The sequence below is a fragment of the Strix aluco genome, chromosome 22, assembly GCF_031877795.1.
Source record: "Strix aluco isolate bStrAlu1 chromosome 22, bStrAlu1.hap1, whole genome shotgun sequence".
Classification (NCBI taxonomy): Eukaryota; Metazoa; Chordata; class Aves; order Strigiformes; family Strigidae; genus Strix; species Strix aluco.
In genome coordinates, this window is record NC_133952.1 from 7733052 (window position 1) to 7757147 (window position 24096).

Consider the following 24096-nt stretch of genomic DNA (forward strand, 5'->3'; position numbering starts at 1 on the left):
AAACCCCTCCACTTTTCCAGCCAAATGCAGACACGCACCTCACACGTCTTCCCCAGCCAGGGGAAAAATCCGGCACTGGTTTGCCAGATCCTTTCCAAAAGCCCCTTAGCTGCCTTCCCACGCCTCCTCCTCACTGTGAGAGCCCCCCACCAGCACAAGCAAGCCCCCATCGAAGAAACAGTCACTTGGCAGCTCCTTTTAATGGCTGCAACGCTTTCAACTAAGCCTCTGCCATCTGTTCCAGCCTCTAATTACCCATGCATGGAGTGGGAAATTATCCACACCCTTCGTTAGCGGCACGCAGGAGCAGTTTTGGTCCCTGCCAAGCTGGGGACCCTGTCCATCCTGGCGGCTGCCCCTCGCTGCGAAGGACAAGTCCTTGGGGTTTGCATGTGGATTTGGGTGTAAAATAGTCCTAGTTCGGTCGGTTTGATGCTTCTGTGATAGGTAGGGACGAGAGAGAGGGGACCCCCAGCCCTGCAAACTAAAACACTGTCCATCATGTCCTTTGCGTCCTCTAAGCATGCTGGAAATAAGGAAAAAATTATACAGATATTCATAAAGCAGTGCCTTACTCGACGAGGGTGGGTTTTTAATCAGAGGAGGGGAAAAAAAATCCAGGGTTGGATATCTCCCGGCTTTGCTCTTCACATCTGAGCAGGCGGCGTTCAAAGCCAGTATGAAAAGAGGCAGCCCCGGCAGCCCTCTGCGCCGTGCAGATAAGAGCCACGCCGCCCGGGATAACGCTCCGTGGGACGGCACCGACGTGACCGTGCCATTACAAAGATTAAAAAAAAAAAAAAAAAAGAAGAAAATACAGAAGGGTAACATGAAAGGGAGAGAAAAACTGAGTGGAAACAGCCGGGAAGCAACTGACCCGTCACCAAACCCTTCCCAATATTGCTCCCTTTCCCCAGAGTCTGAAATAAGGCAGGACCACCCCACCCCACCCCACCCCACCCCCCCCCCCAAAAAAAAAAGCATCAAGCCAACAGTTCTTTTCATACCCTCTGAGAAATACCTCCTCTTTCCCCCAGGCAAGTTGCTGTTTTCCTCTGAAAAAAGGCAACTGCGTGAAAAGACTTTTACCGCGAACATCTCCGGCTCCACGGACAATTTGCCGGTGCCGTGCCGACGATTACCGACGCTTTTAAGCACTTGGTCCTAGGGCGGTGAAATTTTCTGCTTGCAAATTCTATTAGTTCTACAATACGCGGTGAAAGGGAGAAAAATGGAGGGTTTTGAGCCAAAAAAAGCAGCTGCTTTGCCTCGCCAGGACGGTGCAATGTGCCATAACCGGGTGAACATGGCATGTCCTTGTCCCTTGCTCAAGGGATGCTCATGATCTCTTGTTCCATGCACAGGGGGGTGTTTTATTCTGGTTTAAATCCCCAACTTTTCTGGTGCTCCCTGCTAAAGGAGAGCAATGGCTAAATTCAGCGCCGAGCAAAACCGCTGGGTTTATGGCAGGAAAGCAAGGTTGTTGAGTTAGGGAATGTGTAATCTCTTCGTGAAGCTGCCAAAATGTCCTCTAAACAATAATTAGTCGTGTCAGAATTTTGTACAACATCCGAGCAAGCGGCTGAGCGGAGCCTGTGCTACGTGGGGAAACAAAACTCAAGGAGTGAAGCAGTGCCTGAGCATCTCCTGAACATCTCCCTGAGCAACCTCTGATCATTGCCTGAGCATCCTCTTACCAGCCCCCTGGACCCTCCTGAGCATCCTCTGAACGTCTCCTGACCTTCCTGAGCATCCTCTGAGCAACCCCTGAGCATCTGCTGATCCTCCTGAGAATCCTCTGAGCATCTCCTGAACATATCCTGAGCATCTCCTGAGCATGCCCTGTGCATCCTCCTGAGCAACCCTTGAGCGGCCTCCTGAGCAACCCCTGCGCATCCTCCTGAGCAACCCTTGAGCATCCTCCTGAGCAACCCCTGTGCATCCTCCTGAGCAACCCCTGCGCATCCTCCTGAGCAACCCTTGAGCATCCTCCTGAGCATCCTCCTGAGCAACCCCTGCGCATCCTCCTGAGCATCCTCCTGAGCAACCCCTGCGCATCCTCCTGAGCATCCTCCTGAGCAACCCCTGTGCATCCTCCTGAGCATCCTTCTGAGCAACACCTGCGCATCCTCCTGAGCAACCCTTGAGCATCCTCCTGAGCATCCTCCTGAGCAACCCCTGTGCATCCTCCTGAGCAACCCCTGTGCATCCTCCTGACTAACTCTTGAGCATCCTCCTGAGCAACCTACTGAGCAACCCCTGTGCATCCTCCTGAGCAACCCTTGAGCATCCTCCTGAGCATCCTCCTGAGCAACCCCTGTGCATCCTCCTGAGCAACCCCTGCGCATCCTCCTGAGCATCCTCCTGAGCAACCCCTGTGCATCCTCCTGAGCATCCTCCTGAGCAACGCCTGCGCATCCTCCTGAGCAACCCTTGAGCATCCTCCTGAGCAACCCCTGTGCATCCTCCTGAGCAACGCCTGCGCATACTCCTGAGCAACCCCTGTGCATCCTCCTGAGCAATGCCTGCGCATCCTCCTGAGCAACCCCTGTGCATCCTCCTGAGCAACCCTTGAGCATCCTCCTGAGCATCCTCCTGAGCAACCCCTGCGCATCCTCCTGAGCAACTCTTGAGCATCCTCCTGAGCAACCTACTGAGCAACCCCTGTGCATCCTCCTAAGTAACTCTTGAGCATCCTCTGAGCATCTCCTGAGCAACCCCTGATCATCTCCTCTCCAGCCCTGATTTCCTGCTGCTTCTCCGCTCTATATTCGCATTTATTCCCCTGCAGCCACCTAACACAATTGCTCTTGCTTATAATAAGAAATAGCTCCGAGTGTAGCAAAAAAAAAAAAAAACCTAAAAATTTAAATTTGAAAGAATTAGAAAGAATTTCCACTTGCATACACGTTCATCTGACAGGATGCTGAGCCCCTTCCAACCCATACACGGACATTTGCAGGTGCAAAGTATCACATCACATCAAGGAAACAACTGTATTTTCCCCACCATACACAGAATTTTTATTACCCCACGCTGGGAAAAACGAGCTTTGAAATCCGATTAGCAAATTCTAATTTAAAAAGGAAACAAAGACCAAAAAAATCGTGAAAAATAAATACTTCACCCCAGCCTCTTTGCCTTGAATTAAGTCTCCTCCTGACATTTTTTTCAGGCTCCAGTTTTGTTTTTATAACACCAGCAATAAAGCAAGTGTGTAATTAGTAATAAAGCTGACACTCCTGCAAGTGATTTCGCACTTGGAAGAAAAGCAAAGACAAGCTTCTTCCACACCGCTTGTTTTTTATATAGATATTTATTTATTTATTTATTTATTTTCCCCCCCAAGCCTTGTTTTTCTCTGCCCATTTTCACCACTGGATATCTGCACCAATGTCACCTATTCCCTAGGGACAAGTAGGATCATGGGGTCAGACCTCGGATATTCGCGCATTAAGGGACGATAATTTCTTTGCAGTGCAATGAATCTCCGCTGACAGCCAAAGAGGACATGTCAAGTATCACCATAATACCCTCAACTGCCCCAAAATGGGAAAAATTCCTAAAAATAGGCATTAAAAAGCAGTCGGCATGCCAAAGGAGGCAATATCGGGGTGACTTACCGCACAGTGGACTGGTAGACCAGATCCTCCCTCTTCCGATAATTCTCCATGTGCGAGAAATTGGTGGAGAACATGGCATCGAAGGTGAAGATCTTCTGCTTGATGGTGCCACCGTCGGTGACCTGCAGAAAAAAAAACCAAACCGTATATGAGATCCCGTGGGCACGTTTGCAAATACGCAAGCAGATTTGCACCCGTTTTTAAATTAAAAAAATATTTTTATTTGTTATATTTTTATTTGTTATATTTTTATTTTCAATCTTTTTAATATATGCATTCTTAAAACTTTATTTGCAATATTTTAATGAAGATTTAATAAATATTATTTATTTATTTATCATGAGCCTGCTGAGATTAAAAGCAAAACCCACGCATTCCTGTCCAGTTACTGCGTCGCCAACTCCTATCTCCAGCCGCTCTCTAGGGTTGTAATTTTTAAGTGGAAAAAGGCTCATTTTAGGACCGGGGAGGACTCGTTTCTTCCCAGTGCCTTCAGATTTATCTCCCTCTCCTGCGAGAAGCAAGGTTTAGTACAAACTTAAGGAGGAAAAGGCAGAGGAAAGCAATGCAGATGGGAGATGGGCATTTTGGGGCTAGAACAGCTCAGATCAATTCATCAGAGGGTTAGAATAGTCTTTTTTTTAAAGGCCAGGCACAGGAGAAAGGGATTTGGGTATTTACCCCCCAAAATCAGAATCTTTCAGAAAGACACCCCACTCTCCCCACCCGGCAAAACTCAGCTTTCACTCCAAATTTTCTCTTTTCCCCCCTTTTTTATGGTAAAAAGGGATAGGGAAAAAAAATAGCTGTCACTAAAACCAACTCTTCAAATTTATTCACCAGGGCTGAGGCTTTTATTGCAAAGAAAATACACGCTGGCACGGACGCGGAATAAAGAACTGCAAGAAGAATTATCGGAGTTGTAAATCTCCGGCCTTGGGAATGAGGGGAAGTTTTCAAGGACGCGTCCGATTTTTCCTGACTTTTATTTATGCCCTGGGGTGGGTTTGAGGAGAAACCTTGGAGCTGCTCCCGGATCGAGAAGCTCTTCATATATCAGGTTTTCCCAAAATTATTTTGGGGATGCAGCAGAGCGGTTGCTGCAAGGAGGGATGCTCAGGAGAAGGGGATGGGGAGCGGTGGAGGTGATGCCCATGGACCAGGAGTTTGCAGCCACAGGACTTCCCCAGCGCATCTGGACAGATGTGGGCAAAGCAAGAAAGCACCAAATTAGATCTGATGATGGAAACAGGAAAATCACAGCTCAAAGCATCCCTCACACTACCGCTTGGCCCCCGGGACCCCTCGCATCCCCCCCAAGGATGCACAGCAAGGGAAGATGCTGCAGCCCAGTTGCATCCTCAGGGGATTACAGGCAGTTAATAGGCTCCTATGAAAAGGCACATAGAAAATAGTCTCTCTCCAGGGATTAGACCTACTTTCAGCCTTTTATCTGTGCCCTGGGGTCAATTTTTTTGGAGAGGAGCTACATATAAAGTTGCTGGTGAACCCACAGTGGTGCAGGAGCAGCCAAGACCAACGCTTCTTGCTGGGGAAAAAAAGGATGATAATTCGGCAGCATCTGATGTTGATGACCCCAAATTATGTGCCCACACCGAGGAGCAGGAGGAAAAGGGGCACAGGGAGAGGAAAAGGCACATTTAAGAGACCAGAGCCAAGCTCAGGCAGCCCGAGGCTGCCTGCTGCATTATTTATAAACCCCAGTAAAAATCTTATTCCTGACAAAAACTCGGCGATTGCCACTGCACAGGGAGACATTAACCTCCTGCTCCTTCCTACTGTCACAGAGGCAGCCCCCTCCTGCCTCTCCCTCCATCACTCTCACCTCGCCGGTGACCTGGCAGTTTGCTGTCCCCAAAATACGCTGGTACCATTAATATTGCTGGAGCCTCTCGCCAGGATGCTCAGTGAGTTAGATAAGTATCCGGGAGTGATGGATGGGGGGCCAAGGGGATGGGGGGGAAGGGATTTTGGAGGACAAAGTGGGCTGTAAAGGGACAGGAGGTCTCTGTAGCACCTTGGGACACAGGACATCACTGAGCTCTGGTCCAGACTCCTCCAACCACCCTTGTCCCGGAGCTGAATTTACACCCTTTCTCCAAGCAAATGCAACAAGCACTTGCTATGGCACGAGGGAAAATACCCTAAAGGGGCTGCAAGGGGTGACTGCAATGCTCAGCGTGTTTTGGGGGGTAGCACCTGGGTTTGCAGCATCCCCAGGCTGCACCCAAGCCCACGTTGCAGCTGTTGGGAGAAATACATCATGCTGGAAAACCCCATTTTTAGCTTTTTTTCTGCGTCCCTCCCTAGCTTGGTCAAGCATCTACCTTTAGCTCAGCTGGCTGAAATCCCTCCTCCCACCCTGAGCTTGCTGGAGCACTCAGTCCTACCTTACTCAGATCCACCCAAAATGCCACCACCGGCAAATTTGGCTTCCAAAAATAGAGAGCAGTTGACTTATTTGCCCAAACTCAGATGGTTTGATCCCAGAATGAGCACCGCAACCTATGTCCATCCCCCAAAGGGCAGCACCCATGCTGGTACTCCCCTTTCTGGCATCACTAAACCACATACACGATCAAATCGATATTGCAAATGGGTCATGTAATTTTGAGAGGTGCAGCCCGGGCTCCCCACTGTCTCCCTGGAGCCGGAGCGATGCCCTCACTCAGCGGTAATAGAGAGCTCAATAAACTGCGCTGATGCTTCTGACCTTCTCTCCCCCCTGAGCATGAGGAATTAAAAGAGTTCCCCATACTGACATTTAAATTATCATCTCCGAGGCATGGAGACAACCCAGCCGGCGTGTAGATGAATGGCACGAGTCAGACCTCTCGCAGTTACCGGCCCAAGATCTCTCCATCAGCAGCTTTGCTCAGATTTTAGAGAATTTCTCTGCAGCTGTAAAACTTGAGATTTTTCCCTAAAGGAAAGCAGGTTTATAAATCAGAGGCACAACCTGCCGTGAACTGGGTTGGCTTGAAAATTTGGAGGGAACTGCAAATATCTGGGAGATGCTTTCCAGGAGTGAGAGGTAAAAAACAGCATCCAGGTGTCTCCAGCCCAGCTCTTCCCGAGCATCCCCAAACCAGCATCCCCAAATTTGCCGAGGCTCTGGGCTTTCCCAGCAGCGTCATACGGTGTAGGATGGGTTTGCAACAGCCTCAGCACGTCGGGTGCCCTTCGCTTGGCTCCTCCACCCTGATTTCCCTCTCCCCTGGAGCTGAGGCTGCTACGAGCAGTGACTTTATCACTGTCACCAGCAACATTTCCCGCTCGGAGCCACTGCGGGAGCCGCCGGCCGGGGCTGTAACGTCTCATTTCTCCTAATGGGCAGTGGCAGAGGAAGTCTCCGCAGGGACTGTGCTTTGTCACCATCGATCAGGCGGCTTTAAGCGGCGCCGCCAACATCTGTAATGCATCAGCCCCCACTTGCTGTGGCCACAGGTTTTAAAGCCCCGCTGGACTTTGTTGGGCAGGGACTGGCCCAATGAGCCCCTCAATGGAACAAAATGCTTTGTAATCCCTGTGCACCCAACCAGGGAACTTAAAAACAAGAGTTGTTGCATGAAGGGTGGGGGGAACAGCTTGCAGAAGGGGTGAAGGAGATCCATGGGGACAGGGTGTACCTCCACTTGCCTGCAAAGGCCACGTTAATGGGTGCTATGGAGAGGAGCGCTCGTGCATGGGTGCTACGGAGAGCAATGCCTGTGCAAGGGTGCTGCAGACAGCAACACCAGCCCCGGATCTGAGTTATTCTCCTTCTTGCTAATTAGACTGGGCACCAAACTAATTAATCAAGGCAGAGTGACTCCCCCCGGACCTGAGGGCTCCCCTCTATTCCCAGCTCTCACTGCTGTACATCCCCAGGCCAAGCCCCTGGTCCCTGCCGGGCAGCAGGACTGTGAGCGTGGGAGCGCTGCTCTCCCCAGGGAATCATGCCCAGCCCTCGCCTGCCACCAAAAATCTGCAAAACACTTTTTTGCAATTACCATCATCTCATCCGAGCCCCCGGCTGTGTGTACAGGCTGGCTTCTGCCGGCTGCCTGCATCCCCCGCCACTGCCAGATGTCTGTACAGAGCCAGAACAGAGACTCAGAGGATTTTCCCTCCCTCTCCTGCTTCTGTATTATTTTTTTTTTTTGAGCTCTGCACTGCTGCAAAAAGTAATTTTCTCCCTCCCCAGCCCTTGCTGCGGTGTGACAGTGACCATACTAATCAGGTCTTGAGCGCGACCCCCGAGACGCCTGCGATGGGAGCCAGCGAGCAGCTTGACAGCTTCGTGTCTTCCTGGACTCATTACAAGCTCGTTTGCAAGGATGCCACCACCCTCGTCTTCTGCAAGGGTTTTTGGGCCCTCGCCTAATGTGCAAGGGGTTCAGACCCATGTTTGCACATGTTCTTGGGCAAATCACACCTTCTGGAGATGAATTTACTGCGCAGGGGGGCGGTTGGATATTAATTAACACCTCTACAGATGGTGCATGTTCCTGTTTACGCCGTGAAAAAGCCCCTTTGCTCATCCCAGGTCTCCTCGAGTCTCCTGCATTTCAAGCAACCCAGAGTGGCGACTCATGCCGAGGGGTTTTCTGACCTGAGAAAAACATTGTCCCTTGCTGTCACCCCTGCTCGCCATCCCTCAGCCACAGAGCTCCCAGGAGAGTTGCTGGAAAGGGGGTCTGGGGGTGCCGGTTTACAGCTCAGCGCTTCTCGGTGGGGTTTTACCTGCCTGACCCGTGGTACGAAACCCCTTTACGCCTCACAGCCTTCAGCCTTGGTGTGCACCCACCCTGATGGGTTACGCACCCACCCCATGGGTTATGTACCCACCCTGATGGGTTACGCACCCACCCCATGGGTTATGTACCCACCCTGATGGGTTACGCACCCACCCCATGGGTTATGTACCCACCCTGATGGGTTACGCACCCACCCCGTGGGTTATGTACCCACCCTGATGGGTTACGCACCCACCCCGTGGGTTATGCACCCACCCTGATGGGTTACACACCCACCCCGTGGGTTATGCACCCACCCTGATGGGTTACGCACCCACCCCGTGGGTTATGTACCCACCCTGATGGGTTACGCACCCACCCTGTGGGTTATGCACCCACCCTGATGGGTTATGCACTCTCTTGACAACTTATGCATGCACACCAAGGGGTTACACATACATCCCATACCCCAATGGTTTATGCACGCACATGGCAGGTTATGTGTGCACCCTGATGGGTTATACCTGCTCAAGACAGGTTATGTGTGCACCCTGATGGGTTATACCTGCTCAAGACAGGTTATGTGTGCGCCCTGATGGGTTATACCTCTCATGAAAGGTTATGCGTGAACCCTGATGGGTTATACCCGCTCACAACAGGTTATGTGTGCACCCTGATGGGTTATACCCATTCATGACAGGTTATGTGTGCACCCTGATGGGTTATGCATGCAACCTGATGCATTATGCACACACCTCGATGGGTTATATGCGCACCCTGATGGGTTGTGCACACACTCCATGGGTGACCCACACTCCCAATGGGTTATGCACCCACCCCACAGGTTATTCCCGCACCCTGATGGGTTATGCACATTCCTGATGAGTTATGCACGCACCCCAACAGGTTATGCATGCACCCCATGGGTCATGCGTGCACCCTGATGGGTTATGCATGCTCCCGACGGGTTATGGAAGCTCCTGACAGGTTATGCACACACCTCGATGGACTATGCATGCTCCTGATGAGTTACACACGCACCCCATGGGTTATGCACCCACTCCACGAGTTATACACCCACCCCATGCCCTACACCAAACTGCTGCCATTGAGTTTGCTGCCACACTCCCCCTCTTTTTCTTTCCTCCCCCGTAACCTGACATGTGTCCCTGGAGCAGCTCTGCAGCCTAAAACTCAATGAGCTCACTCTGCTCCCTGTAAAATAAACCAAGGGAAACGGGAGCCCCAGCGAGTCCCCACACCATCCCGCTTCATTGCTCTGGTGCCATGCACAGAGATGTTGTTAGGATGATTTACAAATGGTATAAATATAGTTCTGCAGGCCCAGCATCGCCCAAGACCATCCATCAACTCCTGCATGGAGGAGCTGTGACTTGGGGTTTGGGCAGCTGCAAAAGTCTGTGAATGAGACAAGATGGGGAGAAAAAAGGCGAAAAAACCCTAAAATCAGGAGGGAATTTGGGAAATGCCAAGATGCTCTATGAAAACCCAACTTTCTGAATGTGCGAAGCTCCCTGGAAAAGGAGAAAAAGGGAAGGGGGGGTGTAAAAAACCTGGAAGAAAGGGGGATTTGTGGTGATAAAAGCTGGGTTATTTTTTCCCCTCCCACTCTCTCTGTGGTTTCTCAGACTGTAATTCACTCGGCCACCCCGGCGCGCCATCCTCTCACCGAGGGCTCCAGCATCCCTCCGCGCAGGGGGGGGATTATGCAAATCCAGCCCCAGCTCACGAGAAAGTGGGTTAATCCAATATTACCGAGTGGAAAAGGGAAGGAAAAACCTGGTGAGACAGCAGCGTCAGCGGAAGGAGCACCGTGCGAAAAGCCTCCTCCACAAAATAAGGGGGAGATGAAGCCAACTGCAAGCTACAATTTAGGGTTCGGGACAGGTTTTAGTTTATATTTTGATATTTCTCTGCTTGCATTCCCTACATACCTAAATACACATATTTCTAGCAAATAACAGCCAGGACTCAATGGAAATACTCCTGTGCATGCACAATGCTCTGGCAACTGAATATGTATCAGTCCAGAGAGCACCTTTTCCTATTTATAAACCTGCCTGGGTACAAAGAAGAACTTTAAGGCAGAGATATTCCTTGTTCAGGGAGCAAAAGCAAGATGGTAAAACCAAGAAAAAATATCCTCTGGTGAAGGGTGGCTGCTTCATCTGATGCCACCAGTCTAATTAGCTCTTTCTTTGCCTCTTCCACAAGCAAACATGCAAGCAAAGAGCTGAGTTTTTCCCATCCTGGAAAACTTCTGAGTTTTCTCTGATCAAACCACTGTGGGGGTTTTACTTGTGTTTGGCAGCTTATCCTGAAATTCCCCAGAGAAAGACAAAAACACTGTTCTGGACGATTATATGAGGCTGGATCCAGGCTTGGTGCAGATGGCAGTGATGCTGGTAGGGGGAAAAGCTACAGCCCCCAAATCCCCCCTCCCCAAATAAAACCAGATGCTCAAAGTCTTGCTTTGCTCCAGAGCAGCATCCTACATCCATGAGTATTTTGGAGACAGTGACGGGAAGGGGACAGGTTTTTGGGGGAAGAGCCCAGTGTGAAGAGCCCAGCACTGCTCCCCAAGCTCTGAACACCCTCAGTTTTGCATAATTTCTCATGTAGCATGAAAACCACCCTCTTTTTTGCATCATTTCACACCCAACACGCAAATCCTCTTTGCACAGCAGTGCTGACCTGAGTCCCTGGCTCCCAAACCCCGACCGGCACCAACCCTCGGTGCAAAGCTCCCAGCATTGAACCGAGCCTGCCAACCCCAAATCCACCCAGAAAACGTAACAAAATGCCTGGAGAAAGCCTCATGGAGCCCTCAGGATGATTTCATAGCCATTTTACATCTCTCCCGCCCAGGTTTTCAAAGGCCAGCCTGCCTGCCTGCTTCACTGAATCGATATTCCCATCAGCGAGAGCGCCGTCTGCCTTTCTCTCCGCCATCCAGCCTTGACCTTCTGTTGTACAGGAGTAAAGCAGCCGGGTGCCTTCATGTCCCCGTCCCCAAGGGCAGGGAAGAGGCACCGGCGCCACTTACCCGGTACCAGACAATCTCCCTCATCTTCCCATCCGTCTTGAAGTTGCATTTCAGGGTGACAGCATCTCCAACCACCACGGGCGGCAGCGGCTCAATGCTGACCGTCAGGTAGGCTGGAAAAGTTAAAAAAAAGGAGAAAAAGAGATGTGAGCTGCCAGGGAAGGATGGGGCAGGGGATTAAAATACTGTTCTCAAATGGTGTTATGGTATTAAATGCTGGCTGCATCCCACATAGGGATAATGCATGGGCAAGCCCATCAGCGTGGCACCTTGAGCCCTTGAAGTGATGAATTTTGGCTGCTCCCAATGCACCCAAAAAGTATAAACTGGGGAAAATCCTTCCTGGCCTTATTAACCAGCTTATGGCACCAAAATGCAAGGACCAACCGTTTTGCTGTTTCTCTCCCCAGCTTTGCAAAACTGCCCGTGTTTGCCCAAATAAACCCTGGGTGCTTAGGTTTTGAGGCTTGCCTTGGTCCACACACAGAGCCCCGATCCCACTGGCCACCCTTCCTACCTGCAAACTCAAGCCCATCCTTTCTGCGAAGATACTGGCTTTGACTTTGTCTCCACCATCATCTGCCCCACAGTGGTTCTCTCCCCATTGCAGACCAAGTTCCTCTGCCCTGTGCTTGCTTTAAAATCCTCTAAATTCATCATTTCTTATGGGAATGGATCCAACAGATTAATCAGAGGATTTGCAAAGCCCAACCTGTGGCTTTAAAGCCCAGCCTTGGCTGACAGCCGCCTTCTGCCCCATCTACCTCACAGCTGGATGCAGGATTTATACTCGTAGCAGAGGGGAAATCAGAACATGGGCAGCTCCATCTGACCATTTTTTCCCTGTTTCCCCTCGATTTGTTGCAAAACTATTGCAGGAGCATGGAGCAGCCAGGGTCAGGAGGGCAGGCAATTGCATTTCTATTTTATTTTCCTCTATTTCCTCCGGCTACTGGAAGATATCAGATTGACAGCCCATCAGATCCAAGCCTTTCTTTAGCATCCTTGCCCTGACAGCACCCGTTTGACCCTGCCTGCAGCCAGGGCACCTCAAAACAGCCCTTAACGCTCTGCAAAAATCCATTTTTTTTTTTAATTCCTGCTTGCGTCAGGTGGCAAAGCAACATAGAAAAAACGCAAAGCACCTGGAAAATGGGAGTGGGCTTGGAAATGGGGCTGCAGCAACAGATTCCTTTGCAGAAGATCCCCCAAAGGAGGGGAAGGTGATTTTCTATGTCCCACAGCCAGCGATCCGAGGCTTACACCACTTGTAAAACAAGTTGCTGGTGTTTTTGCAATATATCTCAACCACGACCTGTGGGAGAGCACGCTGCACGCGCACGTGCCTGCTGCAATAGCAAGGCAGCGTGGCCCAGCATATTGAGCACGGGGCTCTCAAATTCAAGAAGCCCTCTTTGCGCTGCTTTTTGCGGGGGTGCAAAAGCAGGTTTGCTGTTGCAATCGGCTGGATGCAAGAAATTTTGGACAAAAGTGGATTTTTTGGGTGGTGGTAAGTACTGGAGAGTGCTCTGCAGCGTTGCACAGCGGGTGCAATGGGAGGCAGCAGCACTGAGCAGGGCTGGGGACTAAATTAAGGGTTGTTTTCAGCCCTGAAATGGTGCACAGCAAGATGGATTTTAATATTGCACCTCTGCAACCCCAGCTCGATGCCTCTCTCCTTGCTGACGGCGACCCAAATCCTCGCCAGCAGCCACACTCATTCAGGGACGGCTTCTTTCCAGCCTCTCTCCTTGCCCAGACAGGGTTTATTTTAGCACGCTAAAGCGGGGATTAATTCCTTGCGGCTGCCAACGCAGCACGCGGTCCTCTCGAATTTGGGGCTTTGCAGATATAGAGAGGCAGTGATGAGAGAAGGAGGAGGAGGAGGAGGAGGAGGGATGCGAGGAAGGTCAGGTGAGGTTTTGCAGCGGGTGCCCCAATTCCCCCTGCTTTGCTTTTGACATTTCCAAAAGCGAGATGAGCAACAGGCATGAAAGCAAAGGGAGGGGGATGAGCAAATGTTTTGCAGCACAGTGGCATCTGCCCAAAAGAAAATGGGGACGGATTTGTGCTGGGGACGGAGCCTTCACGCGTGCAGAAAAGCTCTGCCTCCTTATAAACCAGTGCTGGGAGCCTCCGGGTAAGATTACATCTCCCTCCAGCCCCCAGCATGGATCAACGGGGTGATTAAATAAAGCCGGCGGCAGAACCGATGGGTGACAAAGAGAGAGTTAGATTGCATTTTCCCTCGCGCCCACGAATTATTGAGATACAGGAGTTCCTGGCTCATAACCACAGCATCTCTGGGTGGTTTTCCACCGCTCTTCCTGTGACAGTGTGTTTCAAACCTTGAGCTGGAGCATTCCCATCCCAGTCCAGGCAGGCGTTTTGGTGTGGTGGTGCTTAGACCATCTTGTGATGGTTGGTGGCTTATTAAATCAAAAATGGCCAAGCTTTGGGTGGCCCCAGCCACACGCCTCCATTCACGTGCAGCAAACGCATTGGCCCAAGCATTTACTTGAGCAAATCCCCCTGCAAACACTTCCCCAACCTGCATCTTCTAGATGGGTCAAAAAAAGCCAAAATGGGCTTTTTTTTTTTTTTTTTTCTCTGCTCCCTCCATGTGTTGCAAAACCACTTTGAGATGGCAACAGGGCTGCAACCCACCAGCTTCCACCTCTACATCCAGTAATTCAGGCTCAATTGTGCTGGGAGGGTATCTGAGCCTTAAAAATACTGGAGTGTAACCACAGGATGCTCCTGCACCTTCTCCTGAGTAGATCCAACATGACAAAGCTGAAACTCTGGAGCTCTGTGATTTATTGCACCGGTGCTGGGTGGGGACAGGGACCCCAAAGAGGGCTGATGCTGGAGCCCCAGCAATGCCTGGAAGGGGAGGGAAGGCAAAAACCTACTCACTTGAAGAACACCAGCTGCCAAAATTCGAAGTAAAATCACCCCAGAAGATGGGGAAAAGAAGGAGGGAAAGAGCATGAGTGAGAGGGCGAGCAGAGAGAAGCAGATGCACAGTCCCTGGAGGAGCCAGCTCCCAAAATGCTAAGGATGTGTGTAGGGGAGAGGGAAAAGCAGGGGAAAAAAAAGACAGGCACCGAAAAATAAAGCAGGAATCCAGATGGAGCCATCCAAAACCTGCTGTTTTGCTGTGTTTGACGTGTGACTCTCGTCCACCGTCCCCCCCTTCCCTTTGATTTCTGACAGCGGAGGACAACAAAGTGTGACTAGTCCTCAAAGTCCCTGGTTTGGACCCTTTTTTGGATTTACTGGGGAGAAGAAACCAGTGGTGACGGGTATTGCTGAATTTTAAGGACTATTTAAACAGGACTGAACATCAGATCTGCACCTCCAAAGGAGGAGCCCAACCCAACATCTCCATCATCCTCTGCATTAACAGCATCCCAAAGGCAGCTCTGAACCCCAAGGCGCCTCTCCTTCCCCTTTGCTCTTTTTAAATAAGACATATTTCATAGCAAAAGCTGTGCCAGGCCACCCTCTGATTAGATTCTCACCTATGGAAATTCAGCCCTCTGATTAGATCGCATCCCTGGGGAGAAAAGAGTATTTTTGCTAGCAAGTGGTGGGAATTCTTGCAACATCCAGTTTAAGGGGAAAAAAAAAAAACAAAGGGAGGGGGAAGGGAGAGATAAATGAAATGTCCTTTTAAATCAGGAGTGACACGTTAATAAAAGGAGCACATTGTAACATGCTCAGCGCTTTCAATTACAAAATAGCTGCGAGGGAGGAGGCAGGTTTCACCCCAGCCCTGCAAGTGGAGGACGTGGCTGGATGCTTCCACCAAGACGCTGGCAGAAAGCCCCATTTCTGCCCCATTTGAGCATCCCACTGAGGTTGTTCACACACAAAAGCAGCCAATCACCCCATGGAAATCTCTCGGGATGCAGCACGTGTGGCTGAACTCCCGAAATGGGCTGAGAACCCCCTGTCCTCTTGAGGAGGGGGAGCAAGAGAGCGGCTGGGTGGGTGGCTGACAGCCACCCGAGGGCAACCCAACACAGCACCCCTGGGTGCCCTTGAAAACCTCAGGGTGATGGAGCCTTTCAGTGTCTCCCAGCAGCACAAAGCAACCGCTCCACGTCTTCCCCACATGCATGATATTTTAAAATCTACATCTAAATTAAATATTAATTAATTAATATTGACCATCACTACCATTCCCTAATTTCTCACCTCCCAGCACTTCTCAGAAAGGTAACCTCAAACCAATGATGGACTTCACCCCTTCGGGACATGTCCCCAAGGTTCAGCCTGTCCCCATCCTTGCATTTGGGGATGGGCATTTGGAGCACCAGTGGCGTTTCCAGGGATCAGAGCGGAGCGATGCCTCAGGATGGAGCTGGAGAAGAGGACACGTGGGGGTGCAGCTGCCCCATCTACCCCCACCGTGTCCCCCCCATCCTTCAGGTGCTGACACATCCCCCTCAGTGGAGGCGATGGGAAGAGATAATATTAATACATCATCATTTTAATCAGCCTGTGATTAGCGGGACTTATACATAATTCACACCAACTCCTCCACCACCTTCCAGCACCCACTTTTCCAAGCCGGGGCCAGGATGGTATTTCAGGGTGCAAATACAAGGGGGGAGGGGAAAGGGACCAGGACCCCGCTAACCAGCACAGGGCTGATTTTCACCATTTTCCAGGATTTAAGGCATTTGCTGCTCGAGGAGGCACTTTGCCCCTTGCAAAAGAGCCAGCTGGGATGCTAAAGGATTGCAAACCACCCCCCAAAAAGCGCAGGGAGTGATCCTGCTCCCAATTCTCAACCAGAGGAGGATGATGGCCGGCACCAGGGGAGGTGCAAGGGTTGATGGCCGTGCGTGATGTCACCCACCACACGCCGGGGCTGAGGAGCATTAAGCAAACACATTTTGACTTGCAGCACTTTGCAACATCTTGTTCATTAAAGATTAAATGCCCATTCCTGTGAGCACAGCAAATACCTTCTCCCTCCCTCCCCAGCTCCGGTGATGCCTTATTTATGGTATTCCAGGACAATTTACAATTCTAATTTGTTTCTGCCTCTCCTTGCTAACACGGGAGGGCTCCAAGGGGCAAGAACCAGTGAAGGAGTCACATCTGTCCCAATCCAGAGTGTCCAAATTTTGCTGAATCTTGAGTTTTCCCTCCTAGAAAGCTGCTGCAATGATTTTTTCTATTTTTTTAATGGAGGGGTGTTTTAACACAGGTGTAACAACAGCAAGTGGAATGGGATATGACAGATGGACTCAGCATCACACTTCCAAAGGAGACAGTCCTTTTGCAAAGGAAAAAATGGGTTGGGGGCAGCCTGTTTGTGTTTCTAAAGGCATGAACTGCTTGAGTTTTCCTTGAATTTTCAGTTTTGTCTTCAAGAAAACCAAAAGCTGAGCACCAGCAGAGCTGAGCATCCCCAATCCCACTCAAAAATTGTGCTGGCTTTTGCAAAACGGGGCTGTTCCGTGAAATAAAACCACGAAACCCAGCATCACCTGCCGCGAGGAAGAGCCCTGCTGGCAGAGAGCAAATTGTATTAATACTGTGTAAATAGGATATTAACAGGCCGACCAAACAATTAAAAGCCGGTAATTAAAATTCATCTTCCTTCACACCGCGGTGTATTAAAGTACAAACATTTAATTAGATGCCTCTTACCTCATCCATTTGCATAAGTGGGAGGAAACACTTTGCAGCTGTACCTCCAATTATTCTTTATGGGGGTTGCTGGACCAAACCAGCCCCTAAATCCTTATATATTGCAGAACCAGCAAGAAGACATATAGAATATAGGGAGGACGTATGGAATATGGTTTGGTCCATTTTTCTCTAACTAAATAGGATTCAGTAGGTGCACTGAAGCTGACAGATCCTATGGATGCATCTTGTTAGCTCTTTGTAATGTAAATCAATACTTTTAATCAATACATTGATTGAGCATGGCCAGTTTGGCCTTTCAACCCTTTTTAAATCAAGATTAACTGAGAAACCACTTCATTGGGGCTGCTGGGGACCCTAAGGGGTCTGCTTCAGTTAGAACTTCATGATAAAAATGTGTCAAAACTACAAAATGATGAAGCTTTACTGGTCAAATTTTATCACCATGTCCCAATCCAAAGCTTTTTATAATGCATATGTATAATGCAAAAACCGGTACCAACTCCCAACTATTTCAACGCTGGTGCCAAAATCCAGTTGAGATGGGACTTTTAAACCCTATCCCCAGCTTTTCTTTTTTCCTTAAATCCTGGATTCCTCCTGGAAAAAAAATTATCCTAGACAAAATGAAAAAGAAATGACATCTCATTTTGTGTCATGCCACGGTACCCAGCATCACTTGTGTGCAGCTGTCCTAGCATCACAAAGAGCATCTTCAACACTGTGCAATCATGTAAGGGCTTCCCAAAGAGTTATGTCAATAAATCTTAAGAAAAATCAATTTTTAGACCAGTTTTGTCCTCATTATGAACACTACAGTCATTGTTACATTCTTAAGGGCACAGATTGGATCTTATACACTAGTACCTATAGCTAAACCCTGGCATGGTGCAGCAACACCGTAGGCTGCAGAGAAACAAAGAGCGAGGCTCAAAATGGATCATGCTGGGCTAAAAACATGTTCCAAATGCTTCGGCTCAGTGGGGATTTCATGCACATCAGCACAACCTCAGCACAGTAAATGGCCTTGGACACAGAAAAGGAGAGTTTGGGCCACTTTGGACATGCAAATGCAATGGGTGATTTGGGTAATGGGAGCCTTGAGATGCTGCAGAGTCTCCTTCTCCCTCTCCAGTGCCCATCTCCTGCCTCTTTTCCATCTCCTCCTCACAGCATTTCCACCTTTCCCTCTCCCATTTCCTTCTATCACTACTCAAGCACCAGCTCTATCCATCACCAAGCGCAAGCTAATAAAATAGATGTAAACACCAGCTTTTTACAAGCTCATCGCCACCTTTGGTGCGTGTCTCCCGACAAACAAATCCGTGGCAGATAGAGCCATCCATATCAGCTACGCGGCTTGGGCACGGACTGAAACAAAACTCGCTTTAACGTCTTCATCGTGCCTTTTCTAAGAGAAGGCTCATTGGCAAGGCTGTTCCAGCTCACTGGAGCACAAGATGAGAAAGCCCATTTCTAGCTCAGCTTCTTTTACTCATGACGCCAAGTTAGTGCTTGTACTACATCTCCGTCAAGGCATTTGCCCAGAATCCTCAGGAAATCAGTCGTTCCAGTAAAAAGATGGAAGTTTTGAGGCAAAACGGCCAGAGCATTCGGCTGGAGCAAGCTCATGCCCTGCTACAAACACTCAGGATGACCTTGGATGCATCATTTGGATGCTCAGTGGATCCCTCAACCTAAAAATCAGGTGATTTCCCAGACAGAAACTCAGAGACACAACATTGGCAGTGTAAATTCTGAAGTCATGAAGCCAAGGGATGAATCCTGCTCACCCCAAGAAATGTGAGCCACTGCAAAGCCAAACCCATCAACTACAAAATGAGAGATGGTGGAGAAGTGCCAATTTGGGGGTGAATGCAAGAAAAAGGAGGTTTGGAGGGAAGCAACAGGCACTGGGCAACTGGGAGCAGAAGGATTTTGGGGGTACCTTCTGGAATGAATGGGAAATACCTTCCGTTTGGGTAATATTTCAACACCCCCAAGGCTGAAGACTGACATTACCCCTAGATGAGCATTTCTCTACACGCACACACGTGGAGAAAAATCAGAGACCCAACCAAAACTAACAGCCACTTGGAAAACACCCACCCAACCCCAAACCCCCATAAATCAACCCCCAAAAAGAGCAGTCAACATGAAGAAGATGGGTCTCACCATCCCACACAGATTATCAGCAGGGTTGTGCTTGCTGCATTGATAAGTCTTCTTGATATATTGTATTTTATTAGCTGCTACCAGACCCACCCTGCACAGGCTGGGAAGCCATGTACATAAATTATAGATTGAATATTTATCTCTCGCCGCCACGCAGACGTGAAGTATGTTTAGCAGCATTTACTCTAGCGCAGTAAAGTTTTATTTATAATTTCTCCCCCCCACGCTGCTGGCGTGCTCAGTGCATCGCCGTAAAGCCAACAGCTTCCGACGCACACCTCCATGTCCTATCAGTGTTGGGGGGGGAAGGAGTAAGTATATTTTACTACCGCATCTTCACACTACTGATATTGCCATTAAAATATAATGTTTTAGCGCAGCGCTGAAGCGCCCAGCTGCAGTTTATAGCTGCTAAAATGGGTGGCCGTGACCTGTGATGGGTCGTTGGGTTTGGTTTTTTGGAAGGGGAGGATGTTTGTCATCATTACATTGATCATTGGCCTTGTTCTTTTATCCCCATTTAGGGTTATTTAAGGATTTGGCCATCCTGGGTGCCTTTTTGGGTTTTCAGAGTTCTAAATGATGTCTTGTCCTTGGAGAGGAGGGAAACCGAGTCAATCAGAGACAAATTCCCCCCAAACCCCAATAGCATTGCTGATTCGGAGCAATGGCTTTGCCGGCACCTCTTGGCCTCTCCCCAGCTGTGCAAGCAGCAGCTGATGCCAAAATGAAGCCCAAAACACCCCCGGGTCAACCAGGGCCTCTGATGCCCCGTTTTTTAAATTGAGATCTTGCTCTTCATTTGCATGTATGCGTATATGCAAATAGGGGCTGATTGCCTGCAGTGCAGCCTGCCATTCGTACTGTTTGAAAAACCCCACACCAGCTACTTAAGGCAGACTCCTCAAAATCACCTGCACCCCAATATCATTCCCATCCCATGAGCCAAAGCAAACAGATTTTTGGCAAGACAAGGTGCAACGGGTGGGAGATGCCACCTATCCCCATGCACGTTGTGTTGCACCAGCTCTAAGCACTCATCCCTCCCCTCTTGCCCCAAATTTTCTCTTCCCCAATTAAGCAAACCCAGTTCCTGCAGGATTTCTCACTCTCCTGCAGATTTCCTCCACAGCAGCTGGATGTTCCTTCAAGCTTTCCACTCAAGACTGCTGCCACCCTCCAGCCTCAACTGCAGGGCAATAATTCCCTCCTGCGTGCCACTGCTGCTAATAACTCCCAGGAGAGATTTGTTTTCTCCTTTTTCTAGTAGTGCCTCATTTCAGATCCTAATTAACATTGAGACCTGCTAAAAAACCCCAAATCTTTCTTATTTTACCCAGTTATCACTTTACCAGCTCTCTCCCATGCTGCACTCTAGTCCACTCCTCCAAGCGCAGTAATTGCATGTATTTCCACCAAGACTTATAACGGGGTCTTGTCTTTCCCCAGCAAATCTTGAGCTCCCAGGACAAGAAATTTTTCTACGATCCCACTTTTGCAGAGCAGGAGCATTCACTGGCCACCGAATTCAATGCAATGCCTCTGGGATGGTGCAGCGTCCCCCCAAAAACCTTGCAATAGAGCACGGTGCCTCCCCGACACCTGGGCACGATGTGGGTTAATGTTCAGGGCTGGGATGCCCAGGTACCCTGCTGCAACCTCAGCAGCCTCCCCAGTGCTCATGTGTGCTAAAAATTCACGCCCCCTCTGCTTTTTCATTATTTTTAATCAAGAGGCACCACAGTGAGGGTGGTGGGATCTGCTAATCTCCAGCAAAACCCCCCCCGGTGCAGATGCGGGGTTTAATCTGGAATTAAGTGTAACAGGAGGAGATACTGTATTGTAATTCCACTCTGCAAAGGACTGGAAACTGGTGTTTTCCCCCACCAGCAAACTCCCAGACCCCCTTTTCCAGCAACAGGCTCAGCTTTCCATCCCGACACAGAACAAATTCCCCATCAGCCAGATCCCTTCTGGCATCTCTCCCCATGTTGGCATCAGGAAGATGCAACATCTGGATGCTGCCCCCGAGCATGGCAGATTATGGAAAACCTCACCTGGGATCAAGGGACTCATCTCCAGTCAGCACCGAAAGCGCCGCCGAGCAAAAACCATCCCAAAGATGCAATTCAGAAGTAAAAAGGCAAATTATTTGTACCCAGCCTGGTTTGTTAGAGTTCCAAACTGAAGCTGATGGATTAGATACAGATGTTGAAACCTGGGAAAAAAGGTGCCGAGCCCCTGGCACAGCCCGATCCACTTCTTGGGTGAACTGGGGAGGGACCTGCTGACAGCAGCTGATGATTTTGCCACTGCTTCGCCCTCCATTGGGGTGAGGATTACGTCACCGGCAGCTAATTATTTGAAACCATGGCTCGTGGTGTTAATCTAGGCTGGAGCATAATCTTAGCCAGGACTAATTAGCGGAGCTGGAAGCAGCTTGAAGGATGCCTTTTAGAGCGAGTTCAGCTCTGTGTCTCAGTTTCCCCACCTGCAAGGGGCAAAGCAAGATCCTTTACAAACCCATCTGAGATCCAGCAAAAATCCCATCCTGCAGTAATAACGAGGGGTTATTAGAGATGCCACTCCTCAAAAAATAAGCCCGGTTTTGAATTTTCCCATCTGAAACCCCACCATCCTCCTTAAACCTTCTCTTCTTCCAGCTTTAGTGGAAGATACACAGGCTTGGGGTGAGCAGAAGCGGGAAAAAGAATTAATTTCACCAAAGAACGAGTATGAGGATTTAGGTTCAGATGCCGCTGTTGGGTTTCCCACCAAGTTAAGAGTCCTGGCGAGGCGCTGGAAGGGTTTTGCCGTGCCAAGGTGGCCAGGGTGGCCCAGCAGAAGTAGGTGACCGTGATCCAGATGATGAATTTGCTTATTTATTTCTCTATTTGCAGGAAATCCAATTATCCCATATTTTTGATTGGTGACAAACAAGGCAGCCATCAGTTCTCCCCCTCCCTCCCCAGCTGTCTGCTGTGAGCGATCTCTGCCCGCACCATCGATTCCTGCACTGTGTAACTGGAAAGGGATTATTATTATTAATTTTTTTTTTCCCCATTTTCCTTCTGAACAACTTCTCCACAAGCACAACCTCAGGCGGAAGAAGGGAAGAAATAAAGCCTGTTGACAGGCAGAAGTCCCAAGTGCTACAAAATCCACTTTTTTTTTTTTTTTCAATTTAGAGTGTGATGCGCAGCTTTTTACCCGAAAAATAACCTCAGGGGATCCTGGGGCAGCCACATCAGCAGTGTCATTAGCTGAGTTGGGTGCTAAAAAGCAGTCAAAGCCACACTGCTCCTTTTCTCCACTGAGGGATGAAGGGATGGAGGGATGGATGGAGGGATGATGGAAGGGATGGAGGGATGAAGGGATGAATGGAGAGAGGGAGGGACAGACAGACAAACAGACGGACGGATGAGTTGATGGGACAAATACCTGTGTATCCTACATTATAACGGACACAACCTACAGGGATTTTCAGGTCTGGGCTTTGGTGCTGGCCCAGAGACGCCTCTCTCAGGCACCAGTTTGGCTGAGGTGAGGGGCAGCTGTGTCCCAACTTCACCCTCATCCCCTGGCACGGGCTTTTTGCCCTCTCCCTTGGTACCTCCCTCTGACTCAGCCTCCATTCGCTGCCTTTTCTCCTCCATCTCCACTACCCCTCTCGCTGTACAAAGCAGGATTGCTAATCTGAAGCTACCCTCTTCTCCCCGATTTACGCTCCATGATTAATAATCCCTTTGCTCTCTCAGTAATGCCGCGCCGCTAATAAGATTAAAAAATATCTCCCTCTTACAGCACCGATTCATAACACTGATTTACCGTTACTTCACCGCTCTCACGGAGAGGATGCACATGGCTGTTACCTTAATCCCTATCCATCTCCACACCGTTGAGTAATAACTGCTAATTAATACCTTTCTGTCTCCCAACTGCTTCCAGATATGCCCAGCTATCAATATTTGTCTGGCTTTTTGCTGCTGATCTCGAAGGCTGATATAGCAAACTCCCAGCCTTGTTCGCTACTTTACCTCTGCAGAGGGGATGTTGGCATTTTTTGGGATCTTTTCCCCCAAAACAGGGGGGTCCTCCTACCCCGGGCTTGATCGACTTGAGATGGAGTGAAACCAAAAAATGGGGTTAGGTTTTTCCAAGCATCTTTTCAAAGGGAAGTGCTCATCTCCATCCATGACTCAAACACCTCCATGGGGTGACATCTCCCTGTGACCCCACTTTCCCATGTCCATCCTTATTCCTGCATCCACCAGCTATTTCTGCAGCATGACTCCACATCCCCAAGCCCATTTGGATATGGAGCATCCTTAAATAAACCAAACAGCCACATTTTTCACCTCGTTGCGTATTTTCATCCTCTGCCAGGAGACCCAAGACCGGCCCTAAAGCCAACCCAAGCAGTCAGATGCTTTGGGAACAACAGCCACAGCAGCAAGAGCTTGGGAGGGAGGAGAAAAAAAAAGACCCAGCAGAGCCTCTGATCTGATGAATGTGGCAGGGGAGGCCGATGCTCTGCTTTTAATAAAACATAACGAAGCGTAGGATCATAAAATATTTCCTTTAATTCAGTGCTCCCACGAGGGTGGGTAATAGAGGCTGGGTAATGTGGTAGGCTTTCCTCACAACTCGCCGGCGGGGAGAGCACTGCTGGGGTTGTTAAACAGCCCATTTGCAAGCCCGTAAGTGCTCTCCTTCCCATCCCCATCCCGTTTTGGATGTAGAAAGACAGGGGGGCTCTGCACACCCCCGTAGAGCCAAAGCACATCCCTCCTGCTGCGTGTTTTGGGGGGTCCCCAGC

The 24096-nt window shown here is 49.6% G+C and overlaps 1 protein-coding gene across 1 annotated transcript in view; it reads right to left on the bottom strand.

The window, feature by feature from the left end:
• Window positions 1-24096, bottom strand: part of IGSF21 (immunoglobin superfamily member 21) — a 39608-nt gene that overhangs the window by 6539 nt on the left and 8973 nt on the right. Inside the window, exons 2-3 of the mRNA XM_074847993.1 lie at window positions 11430-11542; window positions 3624-3745 (exon numbers count right to left, since the gene is read on the bottom strand). Coding sequence (XP_074704094.1) covers window positions 3624-3745; window positions 11430-11542 — 235 coding nt within the window. The remainder of the gene's footprint in view (window positions 1-3623; window positions 3746-11429; window positions 11543-24096) is intronic.